The 17,923-nt window shown below is 34.8% G+C and overlaps 1 protein-coding gene across 3 annotated transcripts in view; it reads right to left on the bottom strand.

Moving 5' to 3' along the window:
- pns (DENN domain containing pinstripe) overlaps window positions 1–17,923 on the bottom strand; it is a 50,016-nt gene that overhangs the window by 9,295 nt on the left and 22,798 nt on the right. For 2 of the 3 annotated variants that reach the window (XM_089631758.1, XM_089631761.1), the window contains exons 14-20: window positions 16,536–16,698; window positions 14,643–14,910; window positions 14,105–14,140; window positions 13,315–13,513; window positions 9,877–10,127; window positions 3,743–3,882; window positions 400–518 (exon numbers count right to left, since the gene is read on the bottom strand). In XM_089631758.1, the coding sequence (XP_089487884.1) occupies window positions 400–518; window positions 3,743–3,882; window positions 9,877–10,127; window positions 13,315–13,513; window positions 14,105–14,140; window positions 14,643–14,910; window positions 16,536–16,698 (1,176 nt within the window). The remainder of the gene's footprint in view (window positions 1–399; window positions 519–3,742; window positions 3,883–9,876; window positions 10,128–13,314; window positions 13,514–14,104; window positions 14,141–14,642; window positions 14,911–16,535; window positions 16,699–17,923) is intronic. The other variant, XM_089631759.1, reaches the window with a different exon arrangement.

Here is a 17,923-nt window from a genome sequence, read left to right as displayed (position 1 = left end):
TGACTTTATATCACCTTTTAAAGTTGTGTTGAATTGTCATTTTGATGAGTTATCACGGAACCGCCAGAGGCCTGAAGGGTTAATAAACAAAAAAAATTATATTACAGTGGCAACACCGATTTTGAAACAAATTACAGTAGATTCAAATGGGAGGTTATGGTAGACTTCTCAATTAGACATTTTGACAGTGGAGGGAAAAATTGCCACAACTGATTTTTTTTAATGTTATTACTGTAAAAAAAAATCGAAAATTAACATTTTTTCCTTTGAACTATCTTGGTGTTGCCATTAAAAAATATTTAAATCTATTGCAGTGCCTCCATTTTTTTTTAGACTTTCTTGATGGACTTTACATTATGTCGAAATACAAAACTTGATAAAAAATGAGACAGAACATACTTGTATGCATGTCCGGTCACTTCATTACGGACGTATATGTTCTCCAGCATCCAGCGAGGTGATAATCCAGAGTTATCGTGTCCTATACGCAATGTCGTCAGAATACCCAAATTTTTATGCTGCAATTGAAAACATAATAAATAGTATTATAAAATTGTAAGCAAAAAAAAAAATGCATATTGTGAGAAATCACTAACTAATAACCTTCACACCGTTTCTTGCAGGGTAGGCAAAAAGGATAGACTCCCACACAAATTTGTCTTGGCGCACACTCTTTTCAATTCACATTCATACATCGTCTCATACATACTGTTATTCAGACTCTTGACATGAGCCGACTCAAGAATTTGATTCACTTAGTCGTGCAGTCTTAGTGCTTAGACTTTCTCGGACGTCCCTGACTTTATATGAGAAATCACTGTACTGAAAAATGTTAATCTAATTCTGTGGCTTGCTTCTAATTGGTTTATCTTCTGAATTGTAAAATAACCTTTCGATTTCGAGAAAAGATTTTTCCATTTTCAGGGGCCATTGTTACACTAGAAAATTGCTTTTCTTAAAATTAAAACTTGCTAAAAAGAGCAAAAACTGATATTGGCTATTTTAGATGCAAGCCACAGAATTAAAGATGAAAAAATCTACTATGGAAAATTGGTTAGGATAATCTTAACAAACAATTGCAAAAACTGTTAAATGATTGAAATAAGTTCTAGCGACATGAAATTTGTACAGCTTTTCTGTTCAGAATTTTTAGGACAATGCAACTATTTTCAGTTTGCTATGGCACTTTCATCATGTGGTATGGAGCTTTAAAATATCAATATGTCTTATTGGTTTGTAACATACATTATTTTTCAATCTAAAATGGGGCAAAGTTGGGTATTAAAATTGGTATATCGTTGTTGCACATCACATATGGGCTATGTGACTACAGTAGAACCCCGTTAATTCGAACCCCGATAATTCGAAAAAACGCGTAATTCGAAATTTTCGCCAAAAAAATATCCACAGAATTTTTTTTTCATACAATTTTTTTTTTAATTCTAAATTCGTTAATTCGTAATTCGAAATTTATTTTTGCCCGCACACGAAAATTTGTTTGGGTAATTCTAAAAACTTCGATTTTTGCGAAAATAAATCATAAAATTTCGTAAATCTGAATCTAAAAGACAGCCATGACGGTAAAATGCCGAAAAGTGTATTTTTACGTGTTTATACATCGCCCTAATTAGTATTATTATTTTGTAAATCGAAATCGATTTACACTGGAATGTCGTATATTTTCCAATTTATTCCGAATATCCGAGTTTGAAGGGCCGAGAAAATTCGTTTTACGCGGAAATATGCCGTAGTTTTATGAATTTACACCAAATATCTGAATTCAAAACGGTCGGCTGCAACGGAATTCGAATGCTAAATTTCAATTTACGCGGAAATACGACATATTTTTACGAATATACTTCAAATATCTGAATTTAAAAGACCGGCCGCGACGAAAATCTGCCGAGAAAATTCGATTTACGCGGAAATATATCGTATTTTTATGAATTTACTATAAATATCTGAATTTAAAGGGTCGGCCGCGACGGATATCAGCCGCGAAATTTCGATTTACGCATAAATATATCGCATTTTTACGAAATGTACTTAAAATATCTAAATTTAAAGGGTCGTCTGCGACCGAAATCGGCCGCGAAATTTCGATTTTTTGTAAATATATCGCATTTTTACGAATTTATTTCGAATATCTGAATTTCAAAAATCCGGCGCGACGGAAATCGGCCCTGAAATTTCAATTTACGAGGAAATATATCTTATTTTTACTAAATTTACTTCGAATATCTGTGTTAAAAGATTCGTCGCTACGGAAATCAGCCGCAAACATTTCGATTTACGCGGAAATATGACGTATTTTTACGAAATTTACTTGAAATATTTGAATTTAAAGGGTCGGCCGCGACGAAAATCGGCCGCGAAATTTCGATTTACACATAAACATATCGCATTTTTACGAATTTATTTTGAATTTCTCAATTTCAAAGATCCGGCGCGAAGGAAATCGGCTACGAAATTTCAATTTACGCGGAAAATATTGTATTTTTTAATAAATTTACTTCGAATACCTGAGTTAAAAGATCCGGCGCTACGGAAATTGACCGTAAAATTTCTATTCACGCGGAAATTTGACGTATTTTTACGAAAATTACTTCAAATATCTGAATTTAAAGGATCGGCCGCTACCGAAATGGGCCGCGAAATTTCGGCTTACGCATAAATATATCGTATTTTTCGAATATCCGAGTTTAAAGGACCGGTCGCGACGTTAATCGCCCGCGAAAATTTGATTTACGCGGAAATGGGTGGTATTTTTATGAATTTTCTTAGAATAACTGAACTTGAAGGGCCGTTCGCGACGGAAATCGGCTACAAAAATTCGATTAAAACGGGAATACTTGGTATTAATACGATTTTACGCGGAAATGTGTGGTATTTTTATGAATTTGCTTAGAATAACTGAACTTGAAGGGCCGATCGCGACGGAAATCGGCTGCAAAAATTCGATTTAAACGGGAATACTTGGTATTAATACGAGTTTACTCCAAAGATACCACCCGAATTTGAAGGGGCGGCCGAGGAACTCGATTTTCGCCGTTTTTTTTTCTTTTTTTTTTCATTAAATTTCGAATTACGTGGGAATTCGTTAATTAGTTTCGGAGGGAGTTTATTCCAAGCCTTCGGCCCAGATACTCCGAAAGCGCGATCACCAAACTTAGTATTTGGCTTGCGCTTAGGTTCTATCAGTCTGCCTACAGCTGATGGTATGCTGATCTAAGAGTTGACTGCCTCAGACCATGTTACAAGAGTGAAAAAAAAAAGAGGTTCAAAAGGATATTTTAAAACGAATAGTTATAATTTATGTCAGTGGTTTTGCGTGTGTAATAAAATGAACATGTAGGTACTTTTGCTTTCATTGTTTACTTTTTAAATTAACTTATAAACAATTGACTTAGGTTGGAGTTAGTGATTTTAAAACTTTTAGGAGGAAGAGTTCCTTCAAAAGAAAAAAAAAACATTAATTAGTATAATATGTGAGTACCGGCAAATTAATTACATACATTGGCGTTTTTATAATATTCAAATTAATATTATTTTTTCGATTGACCTTCTACTTCTGGACTCCTAGAGCCGCCTCTGAGTTTAACAGTAATTGAGTTGTTTTAAATTCAAAATAAGTTAATCTTTTCTTCTCTCCAAATAAGAAACCAATCAAGCTTTAAATTAGTTACTTATCTGCTCTCTGACCAACCATAAGACCAATAAATAAAAAAATTCAATTACTTACGTGAAATACAAACTCCATTGTGTTCCTGGGGATGGGAATTTGCTGAGTTTCCCCATTAGTTCCCGAAACCGCCACCCAGCAGTTTGCTGTTGTGGCGCTAGCTTTGCGGGATGGCACTATCACCACTCTGTATGGTAACTCTGTGAGAAAATTATTTTATTAGTATATATCTTGAAGAATAGTTGTAAACTAAAAAAATGGGAAGTAGCACTTCATTAATTATTTTATAAGCCTTTTATTTACCATAAATATTAAGTTCAGTGATGATTGAAAATTTTCTCAGGTAGGTACCTTTCTAAATATGTAATAATAATATTTGGATGATTTGTATAGCGCCGTTTTTATGCAAAATCACCTCAAGGGCGCTTCTACCGGGGGTTTGTTATATAATAATAATAATAATTTTTATTTCAGCTGGACAGAGCGGTGTGTGCAATGCTCTGCCTGCCATAAAAGCTTACATTTAAGTTAATACATAAACATAAAATGAACAAAAAAATAAATAAAAATAAAAATAATAAATAAAAAATAAAAAATCAATACATTGATGTGCACATTAGGACTTTATGGTGGCTTGAGTGAAATTCTCCATCTCTGGTGTAGAGGCGCTCCCTGCCACTGGGCAACGGCCTGGTCAAGAGTGTTGTCCGATCTCTGGTAGCGCTGACTCGTCCCGGCTATTCTGTGGCGCATCAAAGCAGCGAACCCATGCACCCTTCCTTCGGTGAAGAAGGTTGAGGCCAAATAGGGCTCTGTATGCGTGGTTGTACTGTACTCGGAGTGTGTTCATGACGCCTTGTGTGTATGTCGTCCATAGTTCGCTAGTGTAGAAGCTCATACAATATGTTTGGAAAAGTTGCTTCTTCACCGGAGGACTGCATTTGTTGAATCTCCTGGCAAGCATGTTAGCTCGCACACTCAGTACTCTTCTTTGACGTTCTATGTCTTTTTTATCATTTAGGTCATCGGTGATGACATGCCCCAAATATTTGATTTCGCTGCAAATTGTCAGATTGGCCCCGCCGAGACGTATGGGTGGAATGACAGTGGGACCAGTATTTGCTTTAAATATCAGCAGGGATGACTTTTTAGCATTGTACATCAGCCCATGACTATCAACGTAAGCTTCGCATATTGCCAGAAGTTTTCTCATCGCTCTTATCGATGGAGCTAGTATGACCATGTCGTCTGCATAGCTAATATTGTTCATACATACCCCGGCAATATGGCATCCGATTCTTGTCGTATTTAGTGTTTTACTAAGTTCATCCATATACACGTTGAAAAGCACTGGGGACATTGAGCCTCCTTGTCTAACGCCGCACTTTAATTTGGCTGCTTCTGATAGGCTTTCATTCCATCTGACAAAGTTTTCCTGTTGGTTGTACCATGTTCTCAATATATTAACAATTTGTGGTGGAACTTGTCGTTCGGTCAGTTTTTTCCACAACGCATTATGACAAACCCTGTCAAAGGCTTTGCTTAAGTCTAGGAAGCATGCGTACACCGTTGTTTTTCTGGCTTTATAGTATTCGATTGTTTGTTTCATGCTATATATGGCCGTATCAGTAGAGCATCCAGCTTTGAAGCCCATTTGAGAGTCCTCTGTATTGAGCTTGTCTTCCGTTAAATTTAAGATGACCTTTTCGAAGATTCTTGCAATTATTGTGGCAAGAGATATGGGTCTGTAATTAACAGATGATGTCAAGTTCAACTGGCGGCTTTTTGGGATCGGTATTATTATTGTTTTGGACAGCTCTTTCGGAATGTGTCCGAGGCCGATCATGGCAGTGAAGAGAGAGGCAAGCAGTATTGTTAAGTACTCCCCCGCATGCTTTACATGTTCTATGACCAGTCCATCGTGACCTGCAGATTTACCTCCTGCCATGTTGCGTATTGCTCGCTGGATCATCTCAGGTAATATGACGATGGACGGCTGATGTTCTGGTTGATGCGTTGTTGTTTCAATCTCTTTATCCATTATTTGCGGTTGATCTGGTGCGAAGCAGAATGTATTTCTGAAAACTTCAGCAATATCTTTATTTACAGATTTTCTGGCTCGGTGCGGTGTATTTCGCTTTCAATACGGCATTGGTTTTATTCCAGAAAGATGGAAAATTCTTGCATTCAAAGCTGTTCGCTATTTTGTCCATTTTGTTCTGCTCAAAGTTTCTTTGACAATTCTTATATTTTTTCTTAAAAAGCAATCTGGTTTCTTTTCTAGCTTCCATGATGGGACCTTCAGTAGGTCGTCCATTCTGCAGCCAATTTATATGTGCATTTCTAGATGCTTCATAATATAAGGCAACCTGCTCATTCCAACCCGCTGTAGCCTTCCATTTTCTCCCATTTTTTGGCCTTCTCCCTATGTTAAACGCAGATATAGCTGAGTTTCTCAATGCTTGTACAATGTTTTTGTATAGGTCATCGATTTGGGCTACATTCATCGTGGTGCTGTCATAAGTTTCTGTGTTGGTTCCATAAATTATCTGAAGTTGACCTATTGCAAATTGGGCATACCTGGAGTAGGACTGCACTTCTACATGACTTTTGGGCCGCCATCGACACGGATCCTCTACTTTTGTGTGACTTGCGGTATATGTGGGTAACCCATTAGTTCTTAGAGTGGTGTGCATTGGTCTATGATCAGACCAGTCGGACTTGTAGTCAATATACATATTTTCTATTGTATTGAGTACTGCTTGAGTCACTAGACAGTGGTCGAGCCACTTCGTGGTATTATGTGCATCGCTTACGTATGTGTAGGAGTCGAGCGGGAGTATGTCAACATCCGCAATTTGTAGGTTATATTCGGAGCAGAATGATTTAAGCTCACGCCCAAATGGCGAATTCATGTCGGCATTAAAGTCTCCCAGAATAATACAATTAGGGTTGTCTCTTTCCTCAATTATCGTGTGCATTTTTGATAGACAGGATAAATATTCCGGTAAATTATCAGTGTTGTCCACTGGCATGTATACACTCATGACAAGTAATGTTCCAGTGTTGAGTGTGATATCAATCGCTATTATCCTGGGAGTTTCACAGTCGATTGTCACTGCCTTGAATGATTTCCTCCATAGTATAGCTAGTCCGCCATATGGTCGTCCTCGTATTGGGCCATTAGAGACGTCTACCGCTGAGGTACCATAGCTCATGAATTCAGGGTGAATTTCGCTAAGGAAATCTAAATCAGTTGGTATAAGCCATGTCTCTTGTAATAGAATGATATCGTTTGTAATACACAGATCAGAAATAAATTTTTCTACTCTTTTTACAGATCGGCAATTGATCGAAGTGATGTTTAACTTATTCATTTTGTTTTGTTCCTTTCGTGATTCGCTCGATAGCTTCTCTGTATCTTCTGAATACGATGCCTTGGGGCCAGAAATCGTGATTCATCACAGTTTTAATGTCGCTTTGCTGGATCATGATTTTAAATGTCCTGAATGGAGTTTCTTTGAAAGGTTTTAGGATTTCAACATTAATTACTTTTAAACCTTTATTTTCGCAAAATAATTTTACATCTTCTGTGTTTGTTTCAAGTGCGAAACGAGATACATATAGCCCTATTGAAAGGTTCGCTATTTTTAAATTTCCTTCATTACTTCCTGTTCCACGATTATTTAAGAATCGCTTCTTGCGATGTTTATTCATAACAACTGTAAAACCATTGTTTACGTTTGATGCGTTTGACAGTGAACTGCTTCGGGCTGCTTCGGTTTTTTCCGGCTCTCTTCGGGCTTTCTCACTAACACTAGCATAAGTACGAGCATTTCGTTTCGATCGGTCTTCGTGCGCGGCTGTAGGTTGCGGCCATATTTGCGTATTCTCGTGATTTGCATTGTTTTCGTTTGAAATGTCAAGAGAGTTTATGGAAGGACTCACAATTTTTGGTTGTGCATTAGAATTTGAGCGTTCATGTGTGATATGGCTGACGGTTTCTTTGATTTGACTAAGTTCCTGCTTCAAAGCATTCATATCTAATATTGTTGCCTTTGCGGCAATTTCGGTTTTGAGTAATATTAAATCTTTAAGAAGTCTTGTAACGTCGACGTGGTCAAAAGTAACTGGTGGTAACTTGTTGAGATCACGGGCGACAAACGTAGGAAGTTGGTCTGGATCGGTTTCCTTCATGATCTTTATGATATCTTGCAATGTTTTCGTTGTTTTGCCATCGCCTTTTCTCGTGATACGACGGCCAGGGACGGATTCTAACAGGAGGCATTTAGCACTTTCAATTTCTTCCTCTTGGAAGTTTGTGGAACATATTTGTACAATGCTCACTTCATCAAGAACATCCACTTTATTTTGTACGAATGTTAATAATTCGTTAATAATAACTCGACAGGCGCAATTCGTTGACATTTTAATTGAGCGGTTATAAACGCGACTTATGGCTATTCATAAACCATATGATTGGATATATTCATAAACATTATGATTGGATTAACATTTGCCAAAGGAATTGTTTTTAAAAATATGGTCTGCAAAAGTAAGCCACACAAAATAATCAACATAATCTGTTGTCTGGATATGAAATGATTGTTTTTGTTTTGATAATTTCCTCAATTTTTAAAACTTCACACTCATAAGGACGGACATACTCACAATGAAAATTGTGTTCTACTAGTGCAGACCCGTTATATTATGTTAGTAAATCTAATTAGATAGTAAATTAAGCTTTCTTGAAAGTGGAAAACATGCAGACCCTTGAAAAATCCAAATTCTGACTTTACTTGACACGATTAACCCTAAGAAATTTAAACAAAAGAAATACACATCCACAAGCAAATGCTTTTAATGGAAGTGTAGTATAAATTAAAACAGCATGACTTGTAAACATTGTATATTTATTGTAAAAAAACACAAATAATAAACAAATACAAATACAAAAAATAGAAATAATTATCTGGTAAAAAAAATTATTATATTATAGGTAGGTACTTTATCGCTCGTTTGACACAACTGTTCGAATTTAGAAAATGAATGAAAATAATTTTCTGTTAAAATATTATTCTATAGGTTATATTTTATCGCTTGTCTGAATTCTTGGCAAATCAGTTTCAATTTTGAAACGACACTTAAATTCAAAACAAATCCTAGTTAATTGAACCAGAGTTACTCACAGACAGAGCAACAACTAAAATTAGTATTATTATTTTTTTGGTAAACTAATGTTTTTTTTTTTTTTTTAAGACAAGATTTTTTTATGCATAGCACAAAGGGTAACAATTATTTTACAAGCAATAATTATTCGCCTGTAACACTCATCCACATTGAAAAATCTCCTGATAAAAGATACACGATGCCAACGGGACTCGAACCCGTGTCCCTTCGATTTCCGGTCGACATCTCTGACCACTGAGCTATGGCGGCTTATCTCTTATCCGCGAAATAATTCAATATATACTAGTGTTTCATTCAACAATTACTGCTTGTTACATTTTTTCACCTGAAAGCAACCAACTTTATTTTTTTTATATTTTTTTATACGAGAAAGGCATTGTAAATGCTAACTCTCTCACTAGATGGCGTCGAGACAAACTGTCTACATTTTTAGGTGAAATACTTGAACTTGTCAAATATTAATTATTATTTTTTTGGTAAACCTTTGGTAAACATAATGTCACATTACACTCTGAGCACATATATCTTGAATATTTTTTTACTTTAGTTTTCAGTTTGGAGTTGGTACATACACGACACAGCCGACATGGGTTTGCACGTTTTGCCGTTGAGGGTATTATGTCTGGCATGTGTTTCGCTAATCCTTTGGCTGACAAACGGAGTGGATCATCAGAAAAACGTGACGTAAATTGAGATGGTTCACTGTATTTTTCTATTAATTGTCTTATAACTTTCAATTGAAAATCTGCTAATGTAGGGTTTTTTAATTGTTGAATGAAACACTAGTATATATTGAATTATTTCGCGGATAAGAGATAAGCCGCCATAGCTCAGTGGTCAGAGATGTCGACCGGAAATCGAAAGGACACGGACGGGTTCAAGTCCCGTTGGCGTCATGTATCTTTTATCAGGAGATTTTTCAATGTGGATGAGTATTTCAGGCGAATAATTATTGCTTGTAAAATAATTGTTAAAATTAGTATGTTTAATAAAAATCTACTCACTTGTCATTGGATAGGTGTTGGTAAAGCAGTAATAATCAACCGCATTCAAGGTCAGCAGATGATACAGAAACTGTTCTCTTTCCTCCTCACAGCGCAGGAAGGCCGTCCTCTTGTACTGGGACTTGAGGAGCGCGGTGTCGGCGCACAGTGTCTTCAGGTGACGAGAGAGCAACTTCTTCTCGAGGGAGAGCCTCACCCAGGCTCGAGCGTAGCCTATTTCTGTTTTTATATCGGACATCGCCTGGATGTTTCTGAAACAAATTACAAAATTTATATTACAATAAAATTGCGCATGTCAGTGTTTAACAAAACCTGTTAAAATCAAATTACTACAATTATAGACTGTTTATTTAAAGATTGTTGAAAATTTGAAATGGTTAAAAAATTTGAACACAATCTTGGCAAATTTAATAATGAAAAGAAAGTAAGGGCGCCTGCTTGTTTTGAGTATAGAAGTTTTAAGTATAGATGTTTTAAGTATAGATGTTTTAAGTATGTTTTTTTTTTTAAATAATATAAATTTGCAATAATATGAAGGTACACTCACGACAATAGTAAAAAATATATACAAAAATACACTTATAATTTTTAAAAAGTTTTAGTAGTTTTTTTTTTCGTGGTAAATATGGAAACATGGGTAAACACATAATGTCACATTACACTCTGAGCACATATATCTTGAATATTTTTTTACTTTAGTTTTCAGTTTGGAGTTGGTACATACACGACACAGCCGACATGGGTTTGCACGTTTTGCCGTTGAGGGTATTATGTCTGGCATGTGTTTCGCTAATCCTTTGGCTGACAAACGGAGTGGATCATCAGAAAAACGTGACGTAAATTGAGATGGTTCACTGTATTTTTCTATTAATTGTCTTATAACTTTCAATTGAAAATCTGCTAATGTAGGGTTTTTTCCGGTAACCTTGTTGAAGAGCGTGTGCGAATTTAATAAATAAAGATCTATTATATGGAAAACCACTTTTTTGTACCATTTTATTGACTTCCTCATGCATTTCAAACTGCTCAACATCATGTCGGTTTTGTCGACTGCGCCCATATGTAAATTGTAATCCAAGATACATTTTGGTTTAAATATTGGTTCATTTGTTTCCCTGTTAACTCTTCCTATTGGAGATGAAGAGCTGTCGTGTATAGTTGTGATCATATGAATTTCACGCTTATCTTGCCATTTTAAAGCTAACAGTGGTCCACGGTGTTTTGCCTCTATTTCCCCTTTTTTAATTTTTCGAAACTTGGCATGGTCTTTCTATTTTTGCGCACTGTTCCACAAGCATTAGTTTTCTTGCTATGAAGAAAATCAAATAGTTTTGGGCTGCTATACCAGTTGTCGACCCAAAGATTATGTCCTTTACCTAAATAATTTTCGAGCAATGTCGTTACGACAGCTCCCGAAACGCCAAGGCACTGATTGTCTGTTATGTCCGTACCTTTACCAACGTAAATAATAAAGTCTAAAACAAAACCAGTCTTACAATCGCACATGACAAACATTTTTATTCCGAAACGGTGACGTTTAGAAGGTAAATATTGTTTAAAAGCTAGCCTACCCTTAAAAAGAATCATGCTTTCGTCGATGCACAAGTTTTCTTCGGGTACCAATGTCTCTTTGAAGATTTTGCTGGTGTGATCAACTAACATTTTAATTTTATGCAATTTGCCACCAGGGATTTGTGTTCTAGAATCACAGAAGTGTAACATTCTATGTAAAATCTCGTACCGATTCCTTGGCATGGTTTTTCCAAATATGTTATTCGACATCAAAGGATCGGTAGACCAATGCTCTTCTATCGTCAGATGACAATTTCTGGTCATTAACATAGTCAAAGCAAAGTAAATATACATTTCTTTAACCGATGTCTCCACCCATCTGTTGAGGCGAGAATGTTTGGATGGTGGTCCCTTTTCAAGAACAGCCAGATAAAATTTATTAGTCTCTTCAACAATTTTCTCCATTATCTCATTATTTAAAAAATATTCAAAATATGCAACTTCTTCTGAATTATCTGAAAGTAATGTAGACGGATTAACTCCAGACAAGAAGTCATCAAATTCATAAACAATTGGTATAAAAGGACCTGTACTCCAATTGTTAACTATTTCTTCAGGAATAACATTTGATGCCTGTTCTGAGGAAGTACTGGGATGAGATGGCAAAGTCAAAGGTTCAGCAGAAGAAGTTGATGGCTGAACTGACGGCATTGAGGTATAACTTTCATATTGCTCATCAATAACAATATCTGTGTCGTCATCATTTATTTCAAAATCACTATCCGCATCTAACATTGTTTCATATATTTCAATATCAGATAGGCCACGTTTCGACATTTTGTGGGTTGTTAAAAAAAGTTTTTTTAAATTCATACGCAACAGGAACGTAATATAAAACACAAACACAAAACAAAATATTTTTAAATCGAATTAGTCACTTTAAAATAATTATGTACACAACAAAATAAAAAAAATTTCAAAGTGGATATCGACGCACAAGTCTTATTACGATTGGTACGGGGTTCACGCCAGAGACACTAGCTTCTTTACGCGCGTGTTTCAAAACTGTGACTGACGGCAATCGCCGGGCTCTCGATTTTATTAATTTTATAAGATAAACAATGAAGTAGTATATACAAATTCTCAGAGATGTCGCAACACAAATGAATATTCTTATTTTTAAAATAAATTTCGAACGAATACGGTATACATGTGCTTGGAAAACGAAGTCGAAACTTGAAAATGACTAAAGTCAGCCACCGCGTGGTGCGAACGATTTGAAGAAATGACTAAAGTCAGCCGCCGCGGGGAAAAGATTAATGTTGAAATAAAACTCCTTCTTCACAACGAGAATGATTTCTAATTTATAAGACATAAATACTCAACAACGTGATGAGCTTGGATTTAAAGTCTCTCTGCCCTTGAAACTCGTATGCTATATTAAAACTCTAGGACTAGCGATCCACCTTACCGAAAACTGTCGATAACTGTGTCACTAGAGCCATCTAAGCTCAGTGACTGAAACTCACATCTCAACGTACCACAAATATTAAATTGTACTACATAATGGTCAAAAATTTTATAATATGTAGGTACCTACTTGATTCTTCATATATTTTTAGCATATCGGGCATGCTATTTTTATATGCATCCAAACTTATGATCCTGTCCCTGAGGGCACTGTTGTAACCTTCCTTTCTGATGCATTTACATAACGTTAATAAAAAAGATCTATCCGTGGTATGCCTTTAGTAAAAGCAAACTTTTTTTTGTAATACATACATACATTTTTTATAATTTTACCGTCTGGAACCAGTGGAACTACGGTATTCCCAATAGGGGTACATTGTGAGGCTGCAGATAGTGGGGAGGGAAAGGCAGTGGGGGATAGGAAGGTGAGAAAGTTTAATTGCATAATATCCTTACCTCATATCAAAAGTGAGATTCTCAGGTAAGGGTCTCAGAGGGACAGGAGCCACGTGTTTCCTCTCTAAGGTGCTGTGACCACTGCTCAGCCTGTCCCGAGAACTGTCTCTGGAACTGGCTCGGGAACTGTCCCTTGACCTGTTAGGGGACTGGCTCTTCTGGCTCGGGGCCTCAGACTCTAGTGCCACAGATGACAGATCTTCAAAACAAAAACAACATATTTTTAAACAGAAATACATTTTGGACACTGAAATAGTGAGACGAAGGATGATGTGAATTCTGAAATAGCTGTTTTTGTTTTAGTTCAATGGTCTGTAAACTGTAAACCACTCAAGCGATAGCTACCCAAATTAAGGTAGGTGATTTTAATGAATTATAAATAAACGGTAAAATCTAGGTAGATTCATTAACTTCAAACCACAGCAAGCAGTTACAATGTTTCCATATTAATTGAATGGCTGAATCGAAAACTGAATCTCCATCACTCGAGCGATTAACAAAGTAAATGAATTTATATTACTTCATTGCATCTATCTTGGAAATCTTCCACAAGAGGTCCATTGTCTGCACTGCATACCAGGGGATTTATATCGCTATCTATTCTATAGTCTATTTCATACAACGAAAGTTGTAGTCAATTTAACTTTAGGTTTTTATCACATCTTGTTCTAAATAGATGAGGTAAGATCCTTGCTTTATAATTGCGTAATTTAGAAGGTTGTATTATAGTTTTATAAAATATCAATCATAAATATTTGTATTATGGTAAAAGGTTATACAAACGACGCACAGTCTAATCGCTTCCTCAGGACACACCATGCAAGAGCTGCATGGCGGGTTTGCAGCATAGGAAATAAATTATACATGAAGAAAATGTCAATCATTGCGGTTAAATACAAATAAATATCTACTCAAACTAGTTATTTTTTTACTAAAGCGGAGATGATATATGGATCGTTCCACATAGCACTTTGGACTTGCATAGAACAGCCATAGGATACCCAATCAAAGCGATGATATCCTGACCTGACCGCAATTTTTTAAGGAAATTTAAGGGAAAGGAGTATGTACGTGCATACAGTGAAAATTAATATGATTGTAATCATTTGTCTTGTAATGTTTGAATTCCATATTACATATTTACTACAAGAAAAGGGGGAATTTAATGAGGGCATAGTTTTTCCTTAAATAATATTGAGATCAACAAAAGCTGGTAACTATATCAACGCTCACCATTTGAGATATGTATTACCACAATATTTAGGTCAATACATTTTGCATGAAACTCTGTATCTCTTTAAAAATCTCTAATTATAATATGTATTCACCTGGAGTAAGAAAATTTGGATCAATAGGTTTAGATGTATCGGTACACTGTTCCAACTCTTGAAAGTTGGTTAGATGCATCCACAGGGCGGACTTGCCAAATTTGTGCTGGAGTCCGTGAGACCAGATCCTCTCCAGCAAGTCGCACAGAGAAGCAATCATCGTGTTCTCTTCCACTCCCACTATGGACACCTCCACACCCAGACCGAGGTCCACAGCCTCTGTTCCCATTTTCTCCAAAAGCATCTTTTTTGTTTTACTTTTGCAATCCTATAATAAGAATAAACTTTTTATTTTGGTAAATAATTACAAATATCGAATGGCAGCAAAGATATTACCATTGCACCGTCAAACTTTCATAAACTAATTGAGCATGGGCAGTGGATTTTCAGTATATATTGTCGGGTCTCCAGCGATAAAATGTTTTACAAAACATCCAACAAAAACATTGTGGCCCCGACCTAATCATCAACAAAATGTGTATGTGTTTTAGTCACGGGAGACACGCCTTGATCCATACACATTTTGTCAGCAAAACAACTTGATTAATAAGAGTCTCCTGCTCGAGTCTTTTTGACAACTAACTTACATACTTGCCTTTCATATTGTTTCCCACAAAGCTGTGCAATCCATTTTGTGAAGATATTCTTACTTTCGTCTCCGTTATAATTATCAAATATCATTATTTATGGTCAGTGTGTAATTTTTTATAAGGCAGCTCTATTGGGGGCTTATTTATTTATTTAATGATGACTTTGTTATTTTCATTTAAGTACAACTTTATCTTTAGTGTTTGTAGAAAGGGTGAAACACGCTTTATAGAAACTTCTTTATTATTAAGTGAATTTAATAAATATGTATATCTACGTAATTACTAGCCGTGCTCTCACTTGTCAGTTAAACTTTCACAGACTGACTTTAATAAACATGTCTTAAGAGTATTTGATAAATATCTATGTCTATGTAATTACTAGCCGTGCTCTCACTTGTCAGTTAAACTTTCACAGGCTGACTTTAATAAACATGTCTTCGAGAGTATTTGATAAATATGTATGTCTATGTAATTACTAGCCGTGCTCTCACCTGTCAGTTAAACTTTCACAGACTGACTTTAATAAACATGCCTTAACCACTCAGAACATTAGAACGTCAAAAGACGTAAATATGATAATAGCGGTCAAGACATTAGAACGTCTTTAAACGCGCGAGATTTTACAAAAATTGATTTATTTCCATCACTAGTATACCGATTCCCATGATTTAAAAAACACAGTATCGATAATAAATAACGCTACGCGTCTGTATTCAAGAATATCTATGGAACGTAGAGGTGCATTATCTAAGCCGATTGAAACTGTCAAGATGTTCGTTAATAATTTATTGCGTTTCTAAATAATTTATTAAAAATATTTTAGTTTGGACGGTTAATATTTTGAGGTGACTAATAGTTTTTAAATATATTTCTTCAACATATAAAGTGTTATTTCTTTATGCTACTCAGAAAAAAGTACATTTTTCAAGGCTTTGAAATAATGGTAAGCGATTTTTACATATTTTTGACGTTTTCATAAAATGTATATTTAGAAACGCAAATAATTACGTATAACAATACAATGTGATAGTGGATTTCATAATCTTTCCAAAACATTTTTTAGAATGAGGCTACGTTTCCCAAAACGTGAGTTATGGAGCTTTTAGTAAAACTCGTAAATAACACAAAAATTATCACATTCTGACAGTTCTCAAAGGAACACATAATAAATAAAATTCTATGTCTGAGAGGTTAAGAGTATTTGACTTTTCTACAAAATGCTTGTGGCTTAGTATTGAATAAAAACACAAACACATTAAGAGGATGTGTATTTGTTTGAAATAAAAGTAAAGGGCGCAGATACCTTTAGTAACTTCTCAACAAATGTTCTATTGTTCTGTGCAATGGCCGCCGGGGTAGATTCAGTGGACAGTTTCCTGCCGAGTTCAGCTTTTATATTCTCCATAGATATCTCTTTAGATTGCCATTTCAAGTTGCCACTCTTCACCCGTCGTAAACTATTTGTTCTGTGAACAAATTTACCAAATAAATTCACAGAAAAGATGATGCGTTTTTATGAATTCGGTGATAAATAATGAAATAATTCATGCATTGACTCACACTTTGTCTGATAATAAAACAAATTGGAAAAGCCACAAGTAGTTAAATATTTTACCAATATAATAATGCGTTTTTACAAAATACTGTTTTATCTAACACTACTAAAGTAGTCACATACTGAAGCCTTAAGCAAAAGGATTTCAGAATTGTTTTAAATAAACTACTAAGAAAATAAAAATACATTTTAATTTATTATTTGTATTTATTGCAAATATTGCCAATTGATTAATAAATAAATATAAAATTATTTGTACCACCTCCAATGCAAAAACTCATTTTGTTAATAATCTACACTTTACTACACATTCGTAATAGAGAAAATAAGTTAAAGTTTCAGTTATTAATATGAAAATGAATCGTAATACATATTAACATAAATTAATAAGCTGCTTATGATAAATCAATACATAGTACATTATTCTTGAGATTATCAATTCTGTTTCACATTATATTAATTATGTCATTATTGTTCTAAAAGTTCATATTATAAAAACTTTAAATAAAAATAATGTTACACCCTGTTTTATACAATAAAAAGTGTTTGTCACACTATTCAAAACAAATATTTAGGACAGGTTGTTTCACAGAATTTGAACAATTCATCAAACTTCAAAGCTGGTTTTCAAGTTCTGTGAAGGTTCTATTCAAGTTCCGTTATTATATAATTATTGGCCAATTATTACACAAAACTTAAATAATAACATAACCTGAATAGATCCTTCACAGAACTTGAAAATCATCTTTGAAATCTGATGAATCCATTCAAATTCTGTGAATTCGTCCTTAATGTTCATGATCAATGCGAATAGTTTGATACACAAGCACAAAATACTTCAATTAGGCGGCAAAAAAAGTCAATAACGTAAACTAATATTACTGGGAAAGGTTTTGACTATTTTAAAAATGAGATTATTGATTACAGATCATTTAATATCAATAAATTTATTCCTTGAAGCGGAAAACTAATACAAGAACTTGGAATGGCTGCATGCAAATACAAAAATATAACACTGGAATTATTTTTTTTTAAAAGGGTGAATTCTTTAAATCATTTGCGTAATATAATTTATTGATTTCTTTTTACTCTACTAATTACTTAAAAAACATGGAAATTTTTTATTAAAATTGTAA

The sequence above is a fragment of the Hesperophylax consimilis genome, chromosome 5, assembly GCF_061612785.1.
Source record: "Hesperophylax consimilis isolate HC1 chromosome 5, BYU_Hcon_1.0, whole genome shotgun sequence".
NCBI classification, from domain to species: Eukaryota; Metazoa; Arthropoda; class Insecta; order Trichoptera; family Limnephilidae; genus Hesperophylax; species Hesperophylax consimilis.
This window is presented reverse-complemented; position numbering and strand designations above follow the sequence as displayed.